The 23,292-nt window shown below is 34.0% G+C and overlaps 1 protein-coding gene and 1 long non-coding RNA gene across 2 annotated transcripts in view; one reads left to right on the forward strand and one right to left on the reverse strand.

Moving 5' to 3' along the window:
- LOC102152204 overlaps positions 1 to 1,594 on the forward strand; it is a 99,305-nt gene extending 97,711 nt beyond the window's left edge. Inside the window, exon 10 of the long non-coding RNA XR_005356721.1 lies at positions 1,431 to 1,594. This is a non-coding gene — a long non-coding RNA (uncharacterized LOC102152204). The remainder of the gene's footprint in view (positions 1 to 1,430) is intronic.
- ADGRV1 (adhesion G protein-coupled receptor V1) overlaps positions 1 to 23,292 on the reverse strand; it is a 518,581-nt gene that overhangs the window by 177,301 nt on the left and 317,988 nt on the right. The window contains exon 84 of the mRNA XM_038532347.1: positions 8,445 to 8,561. Coding sequence (XP_038388275.1) covers positions 8,445 to 8,561 — 117 coding nt within the window. The remainder of the gene's footprint in view (positions 1 to 8,444; positions 8,562 to 23,292) is intronic.

Consider the following 23,292-nt stretch of genomic DNA (forward strand, 5'->3'; position numbering starts at 1 on the left):
ATTTTAACAAATTTATTTTATTTTTTTAAAGATTTTTAAAAATTTATTTAGTTGAGAGAGAAAGGGAGAGTGCATGCATGTGAGTACAGAGAGGGGCAGGGGCAGAGGGAGAGAAAAAAGTCTCAAGCATACTCCCTGCTGAGTGCAGAGCCCCAGACTGTGGGGCTCGATGCCAGGACCCAGAGATCATGACCTGAGCTGAAACCAAGAGTTGGACACCTAACCAACAGAGCCACCCCCTGTGTCCCCCATTTTAACAAACTTAAAGAAAACTACTTAATGATATTTGTGAAAATTTCCTGCCATAAATACAATCTATAGAAATATAGAAAAGGAGAACTTGTAGAGGTACACACACTCAAAAGATAAACTCTCAAATAATGAATACTATAAATAATGATTTAAAAAAATTGAAAAGACATGGTGATTAGTGACTTGATTTAGGTTTTGACATGGTTTTGCATGGGTAAGCTGTATGTTTTTGGCTAATATTATTTGCTTCCTCTGGGTTTCAACTTCTTCCTCTGGTAAAGGGACAGGTTAAACTATTAGTTATTAACAATTTCCTGACTCATAGTTTGTGAGGGAATCATTGTAGAAATTACAATTCCTCAAATAGAAACACTAATTGCATGGGTGCACAGCCTATGATTTTTAGAAGTAATGCAGAGTTTACTGACCATCTGACCACACATACCTTCTCATTCAGAGATGAGGAAACAGATGCAATCAGAGAAAAGTATAGTTTTTTCATATTTTGGTTGGTTATAAAACTGGGGACTGATTACAATTTATTTCCATACAGACTCACACAAATATTGAGAATATTATTCGCATGAGAGCTTTTCTTCCTCTTTTATTTCCCCCAGCACACACTTTGTATTACAGTGAAGATGCCTTTTTTTGATAAAAGTATGGAGATTATCTTTTTCTCTCTGTTTTTTGCTATCACTAAATGAGAATTTATAAAGGTTTCATCAGAATATAAATGCTCAAACATGACTGTGACCTGTGGTAGATTTATGTAGACCTCATAGTACTCAGTAAAATGCTTTGCATATAGTATTTATTGAGATAATGCCAAACAAATGAAGATTTATACAATTTGAGTTAACAATTTTTGTGGAATTTAACAATTTCATAATTTGGTTCAGTTAGAGTTTACTCAGTTATATGCTATCTTGCCAGAAAAGATTTTTAGGAGGCTCAACAATTTTAATTGATTTGATTGCACTCCTAGTGAAGAGGGTCAAAGTTAATTAGTGCAAATTTTAAAATGTTAAATGCAACAGTGTATGAGAGGAAGAATGGAACCAATATTTATTTACTCATTGGGTGATAAATGTAGACCCCATAATAAACTATATTTCATTTATTTGAGACAACTGTTCTCCTAACTTTTATCACAATTTTTTTTTCTTTACACACAGGAAGAAGCTGAGGATGGAAGAAGTGTATTTCTCAAAACTAGTAATTGAAGCTGTTAGAATTTAAACTGATTCTAATTAAGATGCAAATCAACCAAAATACCCAGATACAAATTAGGACAAATACAGATAGGAATAAACTAAACGACTGTGTTTTTGTAAACATATTTACTTGCGTTATTTTTTTTTCTTTTTAAAATTTTATTTATTTATTTCAGGGAGCAGGGGGCTCGAGGGAAGCAGAGGGAGAAGCATGCTCCCTGCTGAGGGAGCAGGGCTCCATCCCAGGACCCTGGTGTCATGACCTGAGCCAAAGGCAGATACTTAACCGACTGAGCCACCCAGGCGTCCCTACTTACATTCTTATATATACATGTCTATTTATTTTTACAGTAACATTTTCAATGGTAACAGTGGCTACTATTTTCCAATGTCCACATAGGAAAAATGAAGACAACCTTTTAAATTAATTATTTTCTTTCTTTTTTTTTTTTTTTTTTGACTTATTTCACTCAGCATAATACCCTCCAGTTCCATCCACGTTGAAGCAAATGGTGGGTATTTGTCGTTACTAATTGCTGAGTAATCGGAGAAGGACAAACATTATATGGTCTCATTCATTTGGGGAATATAAATAATAGTGAAAGGGAATAAAGGGGAAAGGAGAAAAAATAAGTAGGAAATATCAGGAAGGGAGACAGAACATGAGAGACTCCTAACTCTGGGAAATGAACTAGGGGTGGTGGAAGGGGAGGAGGGTGGGGCTGGGGGTGACTGTGTGGCGGGCATTGAGGGTGGCACTTGAAGGGATGAGCACTGGGTGTTATTCTGTATATTGGCAAATTGAACACCAATAAAAAATAAATTTATTATTAATAAAAAATAAATTATCATAGGTTATAATTATGCTTTCATATGTTCCATTAACACAAATTCATTAGTTTACTCATATAATATATAATAAATACTAATACAATGTATATTAGTATATTTGTAAAATATAAAAGTGAAATGCTTTTGTTTTTTGTTAATTAAAAATAGGTTGCAACCCCCCCCCCCCCCAAAATAGGTTGCTTGAACCCTATACATTTTTGGATACTAGTCCTTTAGAACATACATTTTTAAGCTGTGTGGGATAAGATTTGTATCTAGTCTATTATTCAATACTTGGCTATTAATTGTATCACCACGAACCTTGGACTGATTTACAGTATCAAGTTTAGTCAGAGATCATGGATGCTATTAATTCTGTCATTATTATCCATTCTTAGTCACTCATTTCAGAGAAGTCTAAGAAATGTTACCACATGTCCTTGCTCCAGTTATCCCCTCTCTTTCTTAGCAACTTTTGCATGAGATAAATTACAAGGCTTTCTGAGGACTGGATAATTCAGTATTTCCTGGGTATGTCATTTTTATCTAGGTAATTATCAGTCTGTTGTCCTTAATATCTTTGATGTCACCTTCCCCCCCTTTTCCCCCACTGCCTGCCCAATTAAATCAGTGACAAAGGAAAAACATGGCTAGTTTTAGCATTTCTCTTCTTGTTGCTAATCCCTGGCACTAAGTAGCCTTTTTACTAAGGAATAAAATGTGTATTTGCTTATTCATAGTCTGATTTTTACCAAAAAACTAAGACACAAGATGTAAATGGTCAAGTATAATTATAGAATGATTTCTAACTTTATTCTACCATTTAAAAAATATGTTCTTCAAGGAAGCTTTAGTTTCAAAATAAAATATTATACTGTTTCCCTCAGCATGCAATCAACAAACTGCAAGAGCAAGCTAAGGTTTGGATATTGTTCATAATTGAAGCAGACTTGCTATATGATTTGGTGACAGGAAATGATCATAAAATTGGGCCAAATGATTACACAAAAAATTAAGTTTCTGTTTACCTACATTATATACTATACCTCAAATAATTTGCTTGTGATTTATTTCCTTCGTGGATTAACTCATGCTCTAGAAGTCCAACTCATCGTGTATTTCATATAAATGTTAATAGTAAAGGCATAAATTCTAGAGATTTATTCTAAGAATATTCCATAAGTAAATAAATATTCAGGATGCAAGGATGTTCAGGGAAACATTGTTTATAAGAGCAAAAATAACTGGAAGTAACTAGCATTTCATTAATAAGAGACTAGAAAAAAAATAAGAGACTAGAAAAATAAACTATGGAATAACCATATTATAGAGTGGGAAAAAAGTGTATCTGTACTTGATAAATGTATATATATAAACTTGTATGTACTGTATATAAGTAAATATATATACACACACTATACCTACACATAAGAACATACACATATGTACTTTTTATATATTTATAAACATTTGTATACTTGTGGAATATTTCTGGAAAGATACACAGGAAACCATTAGCAGTGTTTACCCTCGGGAATAGGGCTGAGGGTAAAGCAGAGAGTGGAGAGTGTGTGAAACAGGGAGAAACATGCATTTTTCATTTTATATTTCTCTTCAGTGTCTGATTATGTTTTATACCATTATATATGCTATTTCTAAAATGAAAGCAAGTCAAATAGAAGAAGGAAATGAAGATAGAACAATAAAAAACTAGGAAAATAGAGCAAACATATGACTAAATTCTTCAGTCTTTCTCAAAGTAGCAAGACCTGATGTCTTAAGGAAGTGGGAAATTATTTCAGTAATTTCACAGGATGATTTTACATGATGAGCAAACAGAAGGATAAGTCAAGTTCCATGGCCTAACAGGGAATAGAGTTGTTTGCTTAAAAAAAATAAGCAAGATAATTTGTTACTATAGTCCCATCATGCATGGTATACCTTCTCTGTCAGAAAAAGGAGGAGACCTAAAGACACAGAGTGAAGGTCACCAGCTGCAGATCCCACAATGAGCCATGCATATACTTTAGTAAGAGGTTAGAGGTTATTTATTTAGCTTGCTGGAACTTGATGGCTAGTTGGTGTTTGCCTCACTCTAAGTCTCTCCCCGCTATTATCAAGTAAATTCCCTTTTGGGAAAAAAAAAGTGTAAATTAAATTAGAAAAGCAGAGTTTTCAATATGTTTCAAAATCTATGAAATATTAGTCACTCATATTTGCTTAACCAATAATACTGCATAAATATGATAAATATGTATGGAGTGTAGAGTCTGTGCCAGGCACAATTCCAAGCTCTTTTCATGTAAGAATTCATTTTATCTTTCCACAATCCCCAAAGACAGGTACTGTTACTACGAATTCGATTAGTCAGATAAGAAAATCTAGACTTAGAAAAGTCACGTAACTTGTTTACCAATAAAATCTTCCATTAGCTAATCTGAAATACAATCCAATTTCATTATAATGTATCAAAAGTATATGACAGAAAAGTAAAAGTTTAAGATAAAGTCACTTAAGCACATTTTTTCTAAGATTGAAGATATAATATAGATCAAAATAAACAGTAATTGTTAAGCCCAGTGATTAAAAGTTAAGGGTTAACTTTTTGTCATAAGCTACACACACACATACATATATTAAATTCTCTCCTATATTGTTAAAAATATGAAGTAGGGGAGCTCCTGAGTGGCTCAGTTGGTTGAGAATTTGCTTTTGGCTCAGGTCATGATCCTGGGGCCTTGGGATCAGGCCCCATATGGGGCTCTCTGCTCCATGGGGGGCCTGCTCCTCCCTCTCCTCTGCCCCTCCCCACCCACTGGACCTCTCTCTCACCTCTCTATCAAATAAACAAATAAAATCTTTTAAAAAATATGAAGTAGAATCACTAAAATGTTAATATTTTTTTCAAAAAATTTTCGCCCTAATTGACTAGCAGGATTGTATTAACAGGAGCCTAATCTTTTACATAATGTTTTAAAAATGGATTCTAGTTTAAAAAAAAAGGTTTTAGTAGACTATTTTATAAATAGGAAAACACAGGTTGGTAAAGTGACAACTTCTTCCCACAAAATAACTCATTAGACGTATCCTACCTAGAATCAGAAGTTATTAAATTTTCCTCTTGTGGTACACCACAAACCATGAAAAATGTGTGGTGTACCATCTGAAATACATTAAACTTCACTGGTACTTTAAATAGTTTTCCTAACCATTAGCCATAGAGAAATCTAATTAGCTTCCTAAATGTTCATCAGCCACAATTTTATTTACTTAAGACTGGAAAAAGAGATACAGAATATACCAGTCTCTTTAAGTTGGATGAAATCTTATATGCGATCCCATCTACTGCTCTCCCAAAGCAGAAAAGCATGTTTGAAAGTTGGTCATTTCCCCCTGCTTGAATATACTTCATTGACGGGATGCTTTTTGCCTGTAGGAACAGCCTCTTCAATTTTGACAGTTTTACTGGCTATCAAAGTTCTTAATTGAATCAAAATTTGCTTCTTTAAAAAAAATTGTTTTGCTTCTCTAATTTTTTACCCATTTATTCCATTCCTTCAAATGGACCTGTAGTCTACTCTTTCCTTCCTGGAGCAGCCCTTCCAGTATTTGTAGACAGCCATCACATCACTCTAAATTCTTTCCAGGTTAGTTATTTCCAGTAACCTCAGAGTTTCTTACAGGACTGTTTCCAACTTTCATTGGCTGTTTAATGCTCCTGGTGAAACATGATTCATAAAAGTAGTTACAGGGTCCCAAGCTTGTCCTGAACATTTGTAGATTACAGTGTAACCACGATTCCTTCACCTGCCTCCAAGCTGTTATTAATGTAACCTAGGTCTGTGTTGTTTTTGTAGTTACTGTTTTAAGCAATCTGGTCACACATTAAATTGCTAATAAGTTTGTGTTAAATTAATATTTCAAGTTGTTCATCCTAACCCCTATCCGATTATGTCTCTTTCACTCCAGTTTTCCATCTGTCACAGCACTTTCTCTATATTGATTCTATCTGCATCCCTAACCCAGGTAGCTCACTGTTTCAGCTGTCTTTTCAGCTCCATATCATCTGTATACCTGATAAGACAGTTTCCTGTGTCTTCATCCGAGTCATTAATCAAAAACTGAGTAAGTCAGGGACATGGACAAAGATCATCCACATAACCCTGGGGACCTCAGTCCAAGCGGATAAATAACAACATGCACAAAGTGCACATAAGAAGTTCAGCATTGATAAACTCTTAAAAAATTTTGCTGAGAGTCTAGCAAATATTTTGATTTCAGCAAATATTAAGTTTTATGTTATATGTTTTAGATTTAACTCTACTTTTTAATTTGGGGGGATTCTGAGAACACCATAAACTTTCCATTATTAGAGCTAAGACCCATGAAGTAACAATTCTATGCAGAAGGAATTATTATCACATGCAGATTAAGAAACAAAACCTTGGAAGAGTCAGTAACTTGATTAAGGTTACAAAGATAGTGGCAAAAGCAGAATTCAAACCCAGATTCAGAGCTCTAATTATTGCAACTACTTCTATTAACTAAGTAACTCAGTTCAGTTCTGCATACAACTATAATATCGTACCTGGGAAAATATCCCTTCCACGAGTCACTATGGTATTCTCACATGCTTTCGCTATTGCTGTACAGTGAAAACCCCACACCCTTTTATTCAACAAGAAGAAAAGAATATGCAAATGACTGAATGCATCTGTTTACATAAAATAGTTCACTAGCATACTCAAAAACACATATGAAACAACTTCTATCATGTGAAAGATTTCACAATTCTATTATGTAGAAAGCATCAGAGTGAATGGGTGACGGGCACTGGGTGTTATTCTGTATGTTAGTAAATTGAACACCAATAAAAAAAAAAAAAGAAAAAAAAAAAAAAAAGAAAGCATCACCAAAGGCAGCATTTCATTTAGTTGAGCCATTTAATTGACGAGTTGGATCCAACTTTCATATTTGCTTCTTTATCAAGTAAATCAGCATAGGACAATAAAGAGAATTTGGGATTTTAGTCAGAAAAGGAAGAGTTCAAGTCTCTTCCCAACATTTACTAGTTTCTCAGAAGAGTATACTAGAACTCTTCAGCTCTCACCCTGTACTTTCTCTCTTCCAAAGCAGTGGATTTATTTTTCAACTGTAAGTCAACAATTTTCTAAAGTATTTATATAGCCTGGGCCTCCATTCTGAGACTTAGTCCTGTGTATCCCACTTCTCTCACAATTCTCACTGGAGGAACTTCACACTCTGTATGTCCTAAAATTCTTATCCTCCTTCCTGCAATTTTCAGGTGTCATTATTTCAGTTCAAAGCACCACCATCCTTTCAGCCACTCACACCAGAAACCTGGGGAACATTTTTGGTTCAACCATCTGTATTCTTCTTAACCAATCTCTACATTCTATTGTTATACTTAGAGAAAATAAAGAAATCTCAAAAGCTATCTTATTCCCTTTGCTGCTTCGGCCACTCCCAGCTTGGCCACAACACCACCTTGTTCTTTTGCATGGAAACAGCTTAGTTCCCATACCAACTCTTCTGTCACCAATTCACTACAAACAGGGAGATATTTCCAAAATACAAATATTATCATGTGATTTAATTCTATTACCTCCCCTAGAAAAAAGTTCATATTCCTTACTGGGCTTGTGGGTCCACATCACAGGCCTCATCACCTACCACTCCCTTATTTCTGCCCCTACTATGTTTCTTCTCATTTCCCCAAATGAGATTTTTTTTTCTTTAAGATTATTTATTTTATTAATAAATTATTAACTAATTATTTTATTTATTTGAGAGAGTGAGAGAGGGCACAAGAGTGAGCAAGCACGAGCAGAGGGAGAAGGAGAAGTAGACTTCCTGCTGAGCAAGAAGCCGGATGCAGGGCTTGATCCCAGGGCCCTGAGATCATGACGTGAGCCAAAGGCAGATGCCTAACCAACTGAGCCACTCAGGCATTTCTAATGTTGTTTGGCTTATAAAGTTTTCTTTCCCCTGATCTCAAGGGAATGTGGTAATGGATATATGGAATCATTTCCATTTCAGCATAAAGTATAGCAGGTAGGAAGACTCTCCATGCAGAGTCACTGGAAAGTAGAAGGAGTGGGGAGGAGGAAATGAAATACCAACCTGAATGAGCATCCAGCTAAACTGGCAAAGATACAGATAATGTGTGACAGCAGCCACGGCCGAACAGCTCTCATCTGTGAGCTGGGGACTTGCATATGCGGACACCAGAAATGCAACCTGTAAGAAACAAATACCTGTATTTTAAAATCATGTTAAAATTAATCAAGAATATTAAGAAAACAAGCTGTTTTCTTATCAGAACCTAGGATTCAATGACTCAAAGGGAAAATAGTTGATCTGTTGCTCAAATTGCGATGGTGAGCAGTCATTCAAAAAATGGCAATGCATAGATTCTTATCTTTATTCTCTTTATTCCACTTATTTGAATATAGTTGACGTAATGTTATTTTAGTTTCAAGTGTACAACTTGGTGATTTGATGAATTTATACCTGCTGTGTTCACCACAAGTGTAGCTACTGTCATCTGTAGATACTCAATAAATACTTGTTGAGTAAATGAATAAATAAATGAGGTGAAACACTCTTGGGGGTTCTACCATTTTGTATTTTTTATATGTGCTTACTGTGTTAAGTTTTGTTATGACAAATAGAGATGGGAAGGGACAATTTGAAGCAATTAGTATACCATAACTTCTTAAGGAATAAACTCCCTTTTTAGGGCCAAGCCTTTTTGATTTTATATTTTACATTTTAATAAGCTATTACTATGCCTGGAATATACAAATGTTCCATAAATAATTGTTTAAAGAAAGAATGATCGATTCCAAAAAGACAGACTGGTGTTACAAGAAGAAAACTAGCTGACTTAGGCTTCAAAACCTCACTTCTGAGAAGGAAACACAAATACTTTTAAGTCTGTTTGAATTTTTTAAAAAATAAATAATGTGCTCAAAACCAAATTAAAACAATAGAACTAAGTGCTGTTTCTATTTTCAAATGAAGTATGCCTCCCCAATTCCTTTGTTCCAAAGGTTGTGTCATTAAATCTCCTTGAAAATATCTACCCAATGGTGGCCCTATGGTAGTAGAATCACTGTGGTGAATTTGTCAGGATCTGGGTTGAGGCCTTACATGCTCCCAATGTCTCCACTTTGCAGGGCAAGACTCACTGTCACCAGACTACTTAGTCAATTAAAGAAGAAACCAAAATGCTAATTAAAAAATTTACAATGATATATATCTCATGCCATGCTGAAGTGACTTTTCCCTCTTGGAAATTATTTGAGTGCTTACTGTACCAGGTATAAAAGAAAAAAAAAACAACAACCCTTCCCCCCCCCTTTTTTTTAAGCTGTAGACACTAAACTCAGTTTACCCTTATGGGACTAATTTCTTCATCAGTAGTAGGAAGAAGATGAAAAAGATATATTCTAACACCCCTTATCACCCCAGGATTCCAGGATTATTTTTTATTTTTATTTTAAAAAATTATTTATTCATGAGAGACACAGAGAGGCAGAGACATAGGCAGAAGAAAAGGCAGGCACCTCACAGGGATCCCAATATGAGACTCTATCCCCCGACCGGGGATCATGTCCTGAGCTGAAGGCAGACGTTGAAACGCTGAGCCACCCAGGCGTCCCCCAGGATTATTTTTTAAATGAGGAGCATTCTTGACTCAACTTGTTGTTTATTTAGCCCTGGATTTGGAGCATTTTAACACAACAGTATTTTTTTTCTTTTTAAAAAGAGCAGATGGTAGAAATTTATGTCTCACTATTTCCTAATAGTCTGGTACAAATGAGTTCCCTGAAAAAATAAAGTCAACAAATTTGCCTTTCTAGGACATATCATAAGCAGCTTTTCAGTTACTAAAGCTTATTTTGAAAACATGAGTAGATTTTCCTAGATTTTATCTGCTAACTTCTGAATTGTAATATATTATAGATCATAATTTTACTCTTCCTAAATTCCACAAATATTCACTGAGCACTTTCACTAAAACACTAATATTGAATACTAAGCACCAAAATTGCCTTAAAAGCTGTTGGATGCACAAACTGAGAGATTCAGCCAAAAAAAAATTTAAAAAAACTTTTTATATCCTTTCTTTCTTCAAAGTGGGGTCTATTTCTCTAAAGATTTTATATGTGTACCTAAAATAAATTTGAGCCTAATTCATATTCTATAATATGGGTTGTATCTAAGTTTATTTGGTGGTTTTGTTCTAATCAACCTGAACAGTTTGCTATGTAAAACAATGGTGTAATCCAAACCGTAATTGAATATACTTAGTTTTAACCATTCTATGAAACTATTTATAAATGGCATCCTAATTTGAATAATTGTTATTACCTTAAGAAATTCTTTTCTTTGAAAGAAATTAGTACAGGTTATTGTTTAAACTGCATTTACTCTCAGAATAGTTTTGATACCCCAAACTCTCTTCTTAATGTATACTTCTTCACATTTCATTATGTTTTAATCTCCTTATCTAAGTCGTAAAAATACTAGTTACAAATCTACTTTTGTTAACTATGAACATTCTTCCAGAATGTTCTTTAAATTATGAGAAATACTTCTATCTGTATGGGAGGAGATTAGTCAACAGAAGGCTGACCTGTCACAATGCACACTGCTACAAAAAGGTTGAGCTAAGAATACTTGGGAGAACCAGCAATTACATGTAACTAGGCTTATCTAAAATTAAATTAAATTGGATTGTAATACAAATTAAATGGCAAAGTAAAATAAAATGCCATTTCCTGCATATTTAGCACACATATCTTTAAGGCATATAACCTCAGAAGAAATGAACTTTTACCATGTTCTTTCACTCAAACACACAGAGATGACCAGAAAAAAGGTTATCTTCACAGTCAGTCTATGGATGCATTAAACACCCCATGAACAGGAAAAAGTTTTTTTTTCAGAGGTTCTCAGTCACTCATGTATTGCTTCATTCAGTAAGTAGATGAGTACCTACTACCTACAAAGCATTATGCTATGTATGTGAGATGGAAAATATGGTGGCATGGCAGCAAGGTGCATGTCTTCCCTTATTTTCTTGTATAACCCACATGTTAATTATGTGAAGTCATCGTTTTTATACCAATTTTTTTTCAATTCTTTTTTTAAAAAATATCTTATTTATTTATTTTAGAAAGAGAGAGAGCATGCACATGCAGGGGAAGGGGCAGAGGAAAAGAAAGAGAGAGAGAGAGAGAGAGAGAGAAAAAAAAGAAACTCTCAAGCAGACCCTGTGCTGAGCATAGGGTCTGACATGGGGCTCCATCTCACAACTCTGAGATGATGATCTGAGCTGAAATCAAGAGTTGGACACTTAACAGACAGAGCCACTCAGGTGCCCCTCTCAATCCTTTTTAATCAATTATACTTATAACTTTTTTTTAAAGTGGGAAACCATTTGTTATTGAGCATTTGTAATGAGCCAAATGATGTCCTTTCTAATAGGAGAGTGCCTAGGAGAAGAGCCACACATAAGATGCAATAAAATGTGACAGGTGTTATCACAGAGTATGGAATAAAATACTAGGGGAATACAGTCAAGATTGATTAATTCCGCCTGTGAGAGTCAAAGAAATATTCAGAGGAGAAGAATTGTCTTGGTTTGGCCTCTAAGTCCCATTTGCCCCACATACTTTTCCTATGCTTATCTTCCACAAGACCTTTCCAAACATTTTACTCTAAGTGTACTGATTGCTATTCCTAAAACATGTTCCATCATCTCTTTGCCTTTTTCTTCTTCCTTCTCCTACCTAGAATTTGTTTCTCATCTTCTTTCCCTGCTGAAATTATGTCTATTTTTCAAGCCATGGTTGAAATGTCAACTCTATCATGGCTATATGGCTATTTTCTTTTAACCATAAACAAATTTTCCCTCTTCTGAATTTTTAAAATAGGATTTTATTAACAGAAAGGTTGGTTTTCCTATAAACTTCAATTCTCCCAACTATTAGATAAAAACAGCCTTAATCTCTTGGAAAACTGTCAACTCCTTAGAGGCAATGATTTGATCTTCTTCTCTATTATAATTATTTTGAAATACATTTTTTTTAAAAGAAAACATAGCAAGTACTCATTATCTTGTACAGATCCTATCATGGGTTTGAGCATATCGTTTTTAAAACAGCTTTACTGAAGTATGATTGACAGACAACAAATGGTACATGTTTAAAGTTTGTATGATTTAACAAGTTTTGACATATATACACCTGTGTAACTATCATCACAATCAAGATAATTAACATATACATTCTTCCCAAAAGTTTCCTCATGACCTTCATAGTACCTCCCTAGTAGTATTTTAATTATGTATTCTTTCACCTATTGATGGATATTTGGGTTGCTTCCAGTTTTTTATTTTTACAAATAAAGTAGCTATGAATGCATGAGTCGTTGTATGGACATATGCTTTCTATTTCTCTCGAATAAATGTCTAGGAGGGGAATAGCTAGATCCTATGACAAGTGTGCATTTAATATTCTTAGGATTTGATACATTATTTTCCAAAATGTTGTAACATTTTCCACTCTTACCAGCAATATATAAGTGTCCAGCTGCTCCACATTCTCACTAAAACTTGTTCTAGTTAGTCAAAAAAATTTTAGCCTTTCTTATCTAATAGGTATGTGTTGTTCCTCATTGTGGTTTAAATATGTATTTTCCTAATCAGTAATGATATTGATAATTTTTTCATGTGTCTAACTGCAATCCGTATCTCTTCTTTGAAGAAATGCCTGTTTAGCTCTTTAGCCTTTTATTTGTTTTTTAAGATTTTATTTATTTATTCATGAGAAACACAGAGAGACATAGGCAGAAGGAGAAGCAGGCCCCTCACAAGTAGCCTGATGTGGGACTCAACGTGGGACTTGACCCCTGAACTAGGGATCATGTCCTGAGCCAAAGGCAGACGCTCAACTGCTGAGCCACCCAGGCATCCCTCTTTTGCCTATTTTTAAAATTGGGTTGTATTCTTACTGTCTAGTTTTAGGAGTTCTTTTTATATTCATGATACAAGTCTTTCCTCAGACATTTGATTTGCAAATATTTCCTTCTATTCTGTGGCTTGTTTTCAAAAATTCTCTTAATAATGTAATTGGAAGAACGAAAGTTTTTTTTTTAAGATTTATTTATTTATTCAGAGAGAGAGAGAGAGAGAGAGAGGCAGAGACACAGGCAGAGGGAGAAGCAGGCTCCATGCAGGAAGCCTGACGTGGGACTCGATCCCACGTCTCCAGGATCATGCCCTAAACCGCTGCAGGTGGCACTAAACCGCTGCGCTACCAGGGCTGCCCAAGAACAAAAGTTTTTAGCATTGGTGAAACCCAATTGTGCATTGAACCATACTTTTTGACCTTTTATAGCTTATACTTCTGACATCATAGCTAAGAAAACTTTGCTTAACACAAATTCACATCGGTTTTCCCATATATTTTTCTAGAAGTTTTATAATTCTAAGTTTTAAAATTAGGTCTTTGATCAATTTTGAGTTATTTTGAATATATGGTCCAAAGCTTTTTGTTTTGCAGTGGATATCCAACCTTCTGGTATAATTTTTTCTGAAATTTTTTTCTATCCTTTCTCTACTGAATTACCTTTATATTATTGCCTATATATGTGGGAGTCTGCTTCTGGACTCTCTAATCTGTTCCACCAATCAATTTGTCTGTGTTTACACCAACACCACTTCATCTTGATGACGGTAGCTATAATTCTTGAAAATAGGTAGCATTAGAATGTAACTTGTTCTTCTTTGTCAAAGAAATTTTGGTTATTCCAAGTCATCCGAATTTCCATATGAATTTTTGAACTAGAGAGTAGACTTTTACAAAAAATAAAAGCCTGCTGAGTTTTGATTGGAATTGTGTTTACTTGAGACCTGACACATTAACAGTTCAACTCTTCGATCTTGTGAACACTGGGTACATTTCCATGTACTTAGGTTTTCTTTAATTTCTCTCAGGAGTGTTTTGCAATTGTCCATGTACAGGTCCTTACATATATTTTTAAAAGATTCATCTCTAAGTATTTGAGAATTCTGTCATTATTGTAATTGCTATTTCATTAAATTTTAATTTCTGATATTCACTGCTAGCATATAGAAATACAATTGATTTTTGTATATTGATCTTCCATCCTGCAAACTTACAGAATACACTTGCTAGTTTGAGTCGCTCTTTTGTAGAAAACATCATTATTTTCTACATAAAGGATTAATGTCATCTCTGCATAAATGGAATTTTGCTTATTTTTCTAATAATAATGGCTTTAATTTATTTTTCTTGCTTAACTGTACTTGTTGGCAACGGATATAAAGTATACACACACATACAATATTGAAAAGAGGTGGCAAACATGAATACCCATGCTTTTTTTCTGATCTCAGGGTAAAAACATTCGGTTTTTCACCATTAAGTATTTCTTTGGGCTGAATTGTGCCCCCCTCAAATTCATACGTTGAAGTCCTAACCTCCAGTAACTCAGAATATAATTGTATATGAAAATGAGGTCATTAAAGACATAATTAAATTAAAATGAAGTCTTTAGGTTGGGCTGTTATCCAATATGACTAGTTTCCTTATAAGAGGAGAAAATACACGCAAACACATGTACAGAAGAAAGACCAAGTGTATACAAAGGGAGAAGACAGCAAGGAGGGAGGCCTCAATATGAAATCCACCCTGTCAACACCTAAATCTCAGATTTCTAGCTTTTAGGACTGCGAGGAAATAAGTGTCTTATTTGAGCTATCTAGTCTGTGGTATTTTGTTATGGATGCCCTAGCAAATGAATACAAGTAGGAGGCTAGTTATGTAATTTTTTTTATAGATGCTATTATCAAGTTAAGGAAACACCCCTCTATCCCTACTTGGTTGGGAGTTTTTACCAGCAATAGATATTGAATTTTGGCAAACACTATTTTGCTATTGAAATCACAAAAACATTTATTCCAGTTTTGTTTGTTAATATGATGCATTGATTTGATTAATATTCAAATATTAAACCAACTTTGCATTACTAGGATAGTTATCACTTTGTTGTGATGTACTGTCCTTTTGATTTGCTAAAACTATATTAAGAATGTCTGCATCAATGCTCATGAGGAACACTGATTAGTACTTGTCTTGTAATGTCCTTGTCTCATTTTGGTATCAGGGCAATGTTAGTTTTAGGGAGTTGGGAAATATTTCCTCTTTTTTAGTTTTCCCAAAAAAACTTGTATAGAATTCATAATTTTTTCTTCCTTAAATTTTTGATAAAATTCATCAATAAAACGCACATTAGGACAATAGTTTTCTCAGTGACAAAATTTTTCAATATAAATTCAATTTCTTTAATACATATAGAGCTATTCAGAAAACCTCCTTCTCCTTGAATGAGTTTCGGTAATATGTGTCTTTTTAAGTAATTTTCTATTTAACCAAAATTGGAAAATCTGTTGGTATATACAATATTCCCTTACTATTCTTTTAAGATCTTTAGAATCTGTAGTGATGCCACTTTTCTGTTTTGATATTGGTAATTCAGATCTCTTTTTTTTTTTCTTGATCATTCTGAAAGATTGGTCACATTATCGATCTTCTTAAAGAACTGGCTCTTGGTCTCACTGATTTTTCTCTATTGTTTTGCCATTTTCTATCTCAGTGATTTCTGCCCTGTTCTTTATTATTCATTTCTTCTATGTATTTTTAATTTAAAAATTATTTTTCTTTTTATGTGGTCATATTTTTGAAACCTTACTTCTTTTTCTAACATAGGCGTTTAGTTCTATAGACTTTCTCCTAATATTGCTTTAGCAAGATCCTTCAAATTTGGATATATTGTTACATTTTTATTCAGTTCAAAATACTTTGAAACTTCCCTATTGATTTCTTTATGACTTATGGATTATTTGTAAGTGTGCCAGTTAGTTTCCAAGTGTTTGAGGATGTTCCAGTGATCTTTCCGTTGATTTCTAGTTTAATTCCATTGTGGTCAGAGGACATACTCTCTATAACTTTAGTCATTGTGAATTTACTAGCCTAGGTTTTGTGTGTACTTTATAAAAATGTGTACTCTACTATTGTTGGTTTGAGTGTTTTATAAATCTCAATAGGTCATGTTGGATGATAACCTTTAAAAATATTCTATATTTTAAAATTGCTCTCCCAACTGTTCTTTTTAAAAATCTCTATCAATTTTTGAAAGACAGGTCTTTAAATTCCCAACTATAATTGTGGATTTGTCAGGTATTCTTTGTAGTTTGATAAATTTTTGCATGATATAAAAATATATGTATATAATTTACAAAAAAGTAGTTTATAAAAAAGTATATTTTAAAGCCTCAATGTCTAGCATAGAGCCCAATGTGGGGCTTGAACTCAGAACTCTGAGATCAAGACCTGAGCTGAGATCAAGTGTCAGATGTTTAACTGACTGAGCCACCCAGGTGGCCCTGCATAGTATATTTGGTATATTTGGAAGCTTAGTTATTAAGTACCTGAATATTAGGGGTAATTATATCCTCTCAATAAACTGACCCCTTTGATGTTATGGAATGGTCTTCTTTTTCTCTGGTATCACCTTGCTCTAAAATCTACTTTGTTGTTTAAATAGAGTCAATCCAATTTTTTCCCATCTTTTTACTTTCAACCAATAGCTGTTTTTATATTTGAAGTTTTGAAGTGTGTTTCTTGTAGGCAGTGTATAATTGTGCCTTGCTTTTTTATTCAATTTGAAAATCTCCTTCTAAATTGCATGTAATCTGATTTTGTGTGCTGAAGTTTAAGTCCAGCATCGTGCTGCTCAATTTTTGTTTGTTACATCTTGAGAATTACCTGGTGATAATTTATTTCAGCTATTGTACATTTGAAAACATCTTATTCAACTTTTATTCTTTTCAAAAAATATTTAATTAATTAATTAATTAATTAATTAATTTATTTATTTATTTTAGAGGGGGAAGGAGAGGCAGATGGATATATAGAGAGAGAATCTCACGCAGACTCTCCGGTGAGCACAGAACCGTACATAGGACTTCATCTCAAGACTCTGAGATCGACCTGAGCTGAAACCGACAGTCAGATGCTCAACTGACGAGCCACCCAGGTACCCCCAACCTTTATTCTGAAAAATATTTTGGTTGACTGTTTTTTTTCTCCTTTAGTACTTAAACATGTTGCTCTGCTATGTTTTTTTAAAACTTTATTTATTTATTCATGAGACACAGAGAGAGAGGCTCTGCTGTGTTTTACAGAAATAATTTTGACAAGAAATTTGATGAAATTTTTGTTTCTTCCTCTGTATGGTTTTTTTTGGTTTTAATTTTTGTTGCTTTTTAGATTTTCCTCTGTATGTTGGTTTTGTTCAATTGGATCATGATATGCTTTTGTATAGTTTCTTCATATTTCTTCTGTTTTTAAGAAATTTGGAAATTTTTAATCATTACTTTTTAAAATGCCTTGCCCAGCCACTAAGTGTTCTTTCACCTCTCTTTCTGGTGTCTCAATTACACATATATGAAATGCTTAATTTTTTCAACACAGCTCACGGGTGCCCTGTTGATTTATTTTGACTTCCTTTTCTCTTTTTCATTTTATTTTATTTATTTTTTTTACTTTTTATTTATTTATGATAGTCACAGAGAGAGAGAGAGAGAGAGAGAGAGAGAGGCAGAGACACAGGCAGAGGGAGAAGCAGGCTCCATGCACCGGGAGCCCGACGTGGGATTCGATCCCGGGTCTCCAGGATCGCGCCTCGGGCCAAAGGCAAGCGCTAAACCGCTGCGCCACCCAGGGATCCCTCTTTTTCATTTTAGAATAATTAGTACTGCTGTTTATCAAATTTACTTATTTTTCCTTCTGCTATTTCTTATCTGCTATTAATCCCAACCAGGGTACTTTTCATCTCACACTTTGCAGTTTTCATTTCTAAAATTTTGATTTAGTTTACTTTTAATATCTACCATGTTTCTGCTTAACTTTTGAATGCATAGAGTCAACCATCATAAATGTATTGATGTCGTGGTCTGCCGATTCTAACACCTGAAAAATTTCAGTATTAGTTGATTTATTGTTTTAATATCTTAATTTTGTGTCATATTTTCTTGCCTTTCATCATGTCTTATAGTTTTTCATTGAATATCAAATATTGTGATTTTACCCCTGTGGGTGTTGGATATTTGTATTCCTATATTTTTGAGCTTTGTCCTAGGATGCATGTGGAAGCAGTTTGGTCTTTTCAATTCTTGCTATTAAGATGTATTGGGCCATGTGCTCAGGCTGCTCATTCTAACAGGGCTGATGCAAGATCCTTCTGTGTACTCTACCCAGGTTTGTGGATCTTGTGGTTTTTTAGTTTAATAGTGGGAAAAGACACTATTCTTGTCTTTGTGTAAGCACCTCCCATTATTCTCTTTTGCCTTTTAGGGGATGCTTTCTTAGACTTGGGTCATTTCCTCGTACACATGGGCTAGTCAGTACTCAGCTGAACACTAAGAACCCTTTGCAAATCTCCAGGGTTCTTTCTGTTCCAGTACTCTAGTCTGAAAACTTTAGTCACCTTGGTTTCCTCAGACTCCCATCTTGTCTCCTTAGTTCTGTGACTGCAGACTCCACTTCAGTTCCTCCTTTTTGTGTCAAAATCTAGAAAATTTTATAAGACAGTATTCCAGGGTAATTATTAAACTCACCCTGTTTGTTCTTATACCTCAGAGATCCTTATTCTTCCACTGCCTGATGGCTAGCCTATTGAAATTATTGTTTTGTACACTGTTCCATTTTTTTCATTTGTTTCAGATCTGAGGGTAAATCTGGTCCCCATTATTTCATCCTGCCTTGAAGCAGAATCTTGCAGGTATTAATACCTTTTAGATCTTGTTATTAATTTCCTATTTTCCCTGAAGTTAAAATATTTACTATTATTATGGTACTCTGTCTTGAGCGTAACTAAACAGCATTTGAATCTAAATCATCCACTTACTCTATTTTGTGAATTTTTATAGGTCTCATTTTCTAATGCACTTAGCATCTCCTGATCAGAAAAGTTTTTTTTACTCTCTTCTTCCAAAGTTAACTGATGAGTAAGCTGTTTTAAACATTTGTTTCAATGACAAAAGAAAGATATTTTAAGATTAAAAAAACACACAAAATGCTGAGCTCTAAATTATTTCTGCTACTTGTAAATCATTAATGTCTGCAAAATCCCTTTCATTAGAAAATTGTGTATAACATTAATCCGATGCTAAAGACAAAGAGAACTTTGTATGCTGCTGATGTATTGGCCATTGCCAATGTGGCAATGCCAATGATAATGGAATTCACAAAGTATAATGACATTTCCATGACTAATGCATTCATTCTGTGGTGACAGGCTCTCCTTTGTTTAACTTTTAATCAGCATTATCTGTGTAACTTTTAAAATTATTTGAAGAAACATTTAAAACTATTTGAAAAACTTTAACAGAGTGCTAAACATAAAACATCAATTGAACTCAATGATCATAGTTAATTCCTTATGCACCAAGGTAGAACCCAGAAAAGGAAAGATTATCATTTTTTTTTATTGGTATGCTCAGTAGACTGCCTGTAGTATGTCCCTAAAAACAAAACACTTGGAATAAGGCCATACTTAATTTCTCATATCTTTTTTCACTACCTTGAGATTACATAGTACATTTACTATCTCTCCCCTCCCCCTGCCCGACCTCACTCTCCACCCTCCTGCCCCACCCGGGGCTAGCATCTTTTTCACTACTTCAGCCTTTAAGGGAATGTTAAATACTCTGTCAATACCAAATCTGAATTTTCACTCTTATTAAAAACATTACACTTAACAATATAACTATTTTCACTGGAATACTTTAAATATTTTTGGATGCCTTTCCTATGGTCTCCATGTCACAGAACACAAAATCTATTATGCTTACATTCATAGCTAGCTAGCTAACTGGCTTGCTTGCTTCCTTCCTTCTCCTACAAATCCCAACTCTCTATGTTTTATACTTACTTTGACAGTTATATAAAATGTATGGAATCCAAGACCCTTGAATACTAAATGCCTTAGGTGTGTCAGGGAGGTATATTATGCAATGCAATAGTTTCTGGCAACCTCTGAATGTCAGAAACAGGTCTGAACAGGTTTTTATCATGATTACTTTTTTTATAGTTGCCATAGTGAAAATACAGTACCAAAATCAATCAACATTTACAGTTTTCGAATGGCACATTCTGTATATGTCCGGTCTTTAGTATATCCTTGTCCCTGCTGCTGTAAATAACACAAGATTGGCAGAACATGAAGCATGTCGTTTTCTCATCACATCCAATAATTAAAATTGACAAACACATACCTTTAAGGAAATCAGTCACTATTACTCAGAATCAGAAGCAGATGGAGATTGGGAGCGTCCACTTAGATTGTATATGTACATAGATTAAGTTATTTGTTTTATTTATTTTTTTAAGATATTTTATTTATTTATTCATGAGAGACACAGAGAGAGAGAGAGGCAGAGACACAGGCAGAGGGAGAAGCAGGCTCCATGCAGGGAGCCCGACCTGGGACTCTATCTCGGGTCTCCAGGATCACGCCCTGGGCTGAAAGCGGCGCTAAACTGCTGAGCCACCCAGGCTGCCCAAGTTATTTGTTTTAGTATGTGACTTCAGTCAGTCAATCAACTGTTGGTAATTATCATTAAAAAAAAAAACCCTTATACATATCACAATTTTTGTCATAGCTCATTTTTGGTAAAGGTAGACTGCTTGGCATATCTGTCCTCACAAATAAAGACATTTTAAAAGGCCATTCTGCAAGAAACAATGGTAGAATTTGCCAAAACAAAACAAAAACAAGACAAACCAACTCAGCCCCTCTTTCAGAAATTTTTAGAGGTGTTTTATTGTGTTTTTATTTCTTCTCTTTTCTAAGTAATTTTCTTTCTGAGGAAGAGATCTTTATGAGTCATGCATTACCACCAAGACTAGTCTTTTTCATCTGGTATAGAGCCAAAAAAGCACTCATTTATTTATATCAGTAATAATAACAATAATAATAATTACCATTTAATGAATGGTTATTACATGCCAGGTACTATACTAAATGCCTTACAAGACGTTATTTCATCTTATCCCTAAATAACCCATGCAATTTAGAGATCATTGCCTCCATTTTATATTTCAGAGGAGGAAACTGAAGCTTAATAAAAGTTTAAAAAAAAAAGAAAAAGCTTAGGAAAGAAGTCCTATATTTTCCATAGGATTTTACACAATATGTGGATATCTAATATATTCTGTTATCATTAAAAATCAACTTCAACTTAAGATTTAGTTATCTTAGTATTTGCTTCAATGTAAGAAGTACTTTTAATTATTATTGATAATTATTTGATCAGTGCATTGGCATAGCTAAAATGAAATAAGCATAGCAAAAATTTGATTCACAATTAGACAAACCAAATACATTTCTATAAGCCTTTATTTATTTATAAGATTTTATTCATTTATTTGAGAGAGAGAGAGAGAGAGACAGAGAGAGAGAGAAAGAGTATAGGCAGGGGCAGAGGGAGGAGGAGAAGCTGGGGGTGGAGCCAATCATGACCTGAGCCAAAGGCAGACTTGAGCAAAAGCATCTGCTTAATGGACTGAAACACCCAGGGGCCGCTCTATGGGCCTTTAAAGAAAAAAGCTTTTATCTTTCATTCAGGTTCTTAAGGAATAAAAAGTGAAATAAATTTCCTATAGCTATTACCATATTCTTTCTCTGTTATGTAATTCTTTGTACCATTTCTCCTTTTAGAATTATGCCACAAAATTATGTCATAATGATTATTACATAAAGGCACACATTATTCTCACAATTAGTTTCAATTCATATTTGTACTTCAAATTAAGTTAAATAGCTAAATTTTTGTTTTAATTCTAGTACAGTTAACATACAGTGTTATATTAGTTTCAGGTGTACAGTATAGTGGATCAACAGTTTTATATAATACTCCGTGTTCATCACGGTAAGTGTACTCTTTAATCTCCATCACCCTATTTCACCCATTCACCCACCCACTTCTCCTCTGGCAACCCACCAGTTGTTCTTTCTTGTCTTTTTTTTCTTTATCACTTGTTTTGTTTCTTAAATTCCATATATGAGTGAAATCACATGATCTTTGTCTTTCTCTGATTCACTGGATCCATCCATATTGTTGCAAAGGGCAGGGCTCATGTCTTTTATTGAGGTATGCTTAACAGTACATTGGCTAAGATCTAGTGAGAATCTAATAAATATTTGTTGAATATTATTATTCAACTTAAAGAAATAGCATTTATTATTTAAATTAATAATTTATTACTTATGAACAATACACTTATAAACATTTTTACCTCATTTAAATAAACATTTTGAATTTTTTTGCAGGATACCAATTCATTTGGAAATGTTTACAAATCTGTGATTCAGAAACAAAATCTGAATTGGAGACCTTTTCATTTTATTGCTTGCACCATTAAAAGTTATTTGTTTTTGTTTTTTACATTTCTGTGTCTATTACAACCATGGCTTATAATAAAACAAATTACATTAACTTAAGGGAAATGCTCATATTTATGAGTAAATAGTGGCAAAAATAATGATCAGATTGTATTAAATTTAAAACTTCAACAAGATTGATTTTGATTATGTGAATTAATCAGAGATATATACTCAGGTATAACCATTCCCTACAAGACTTTACTTGGAAATTTGCTCCTATCCACTGAAGGACTTCCTATGTTCTGTGATCGATAACCTATCTGGTTACTCAAGCCCTTGACTTCTTTTTTTTAATTCTCTGCAATTAGTTCTCAAATTCTATCAGCTATGCTTTTAAAATTGAATTGTCAATTGACAATTGTCAAATGTCAATTGAATATGTCAATCCCTCCTCCCTTTCCACTATTATCTCTCACATGGACTA

The sequence above is a fragment of the Canis lupus genome, chromosome 3, assembly GCF_011100685.1.
Source record: "Canis lupus familiaris isolate Mischka breed German Shepherd chromosome 3, alternate assembly UU_Cfam_GSD_1.0, whole genome shotgun sequence".
Lineage (NCBI taxonomy): Eukaryota > Metazoa > Chordata > Mammalia > Carnivora > Canidae > Canis > Canis lupus.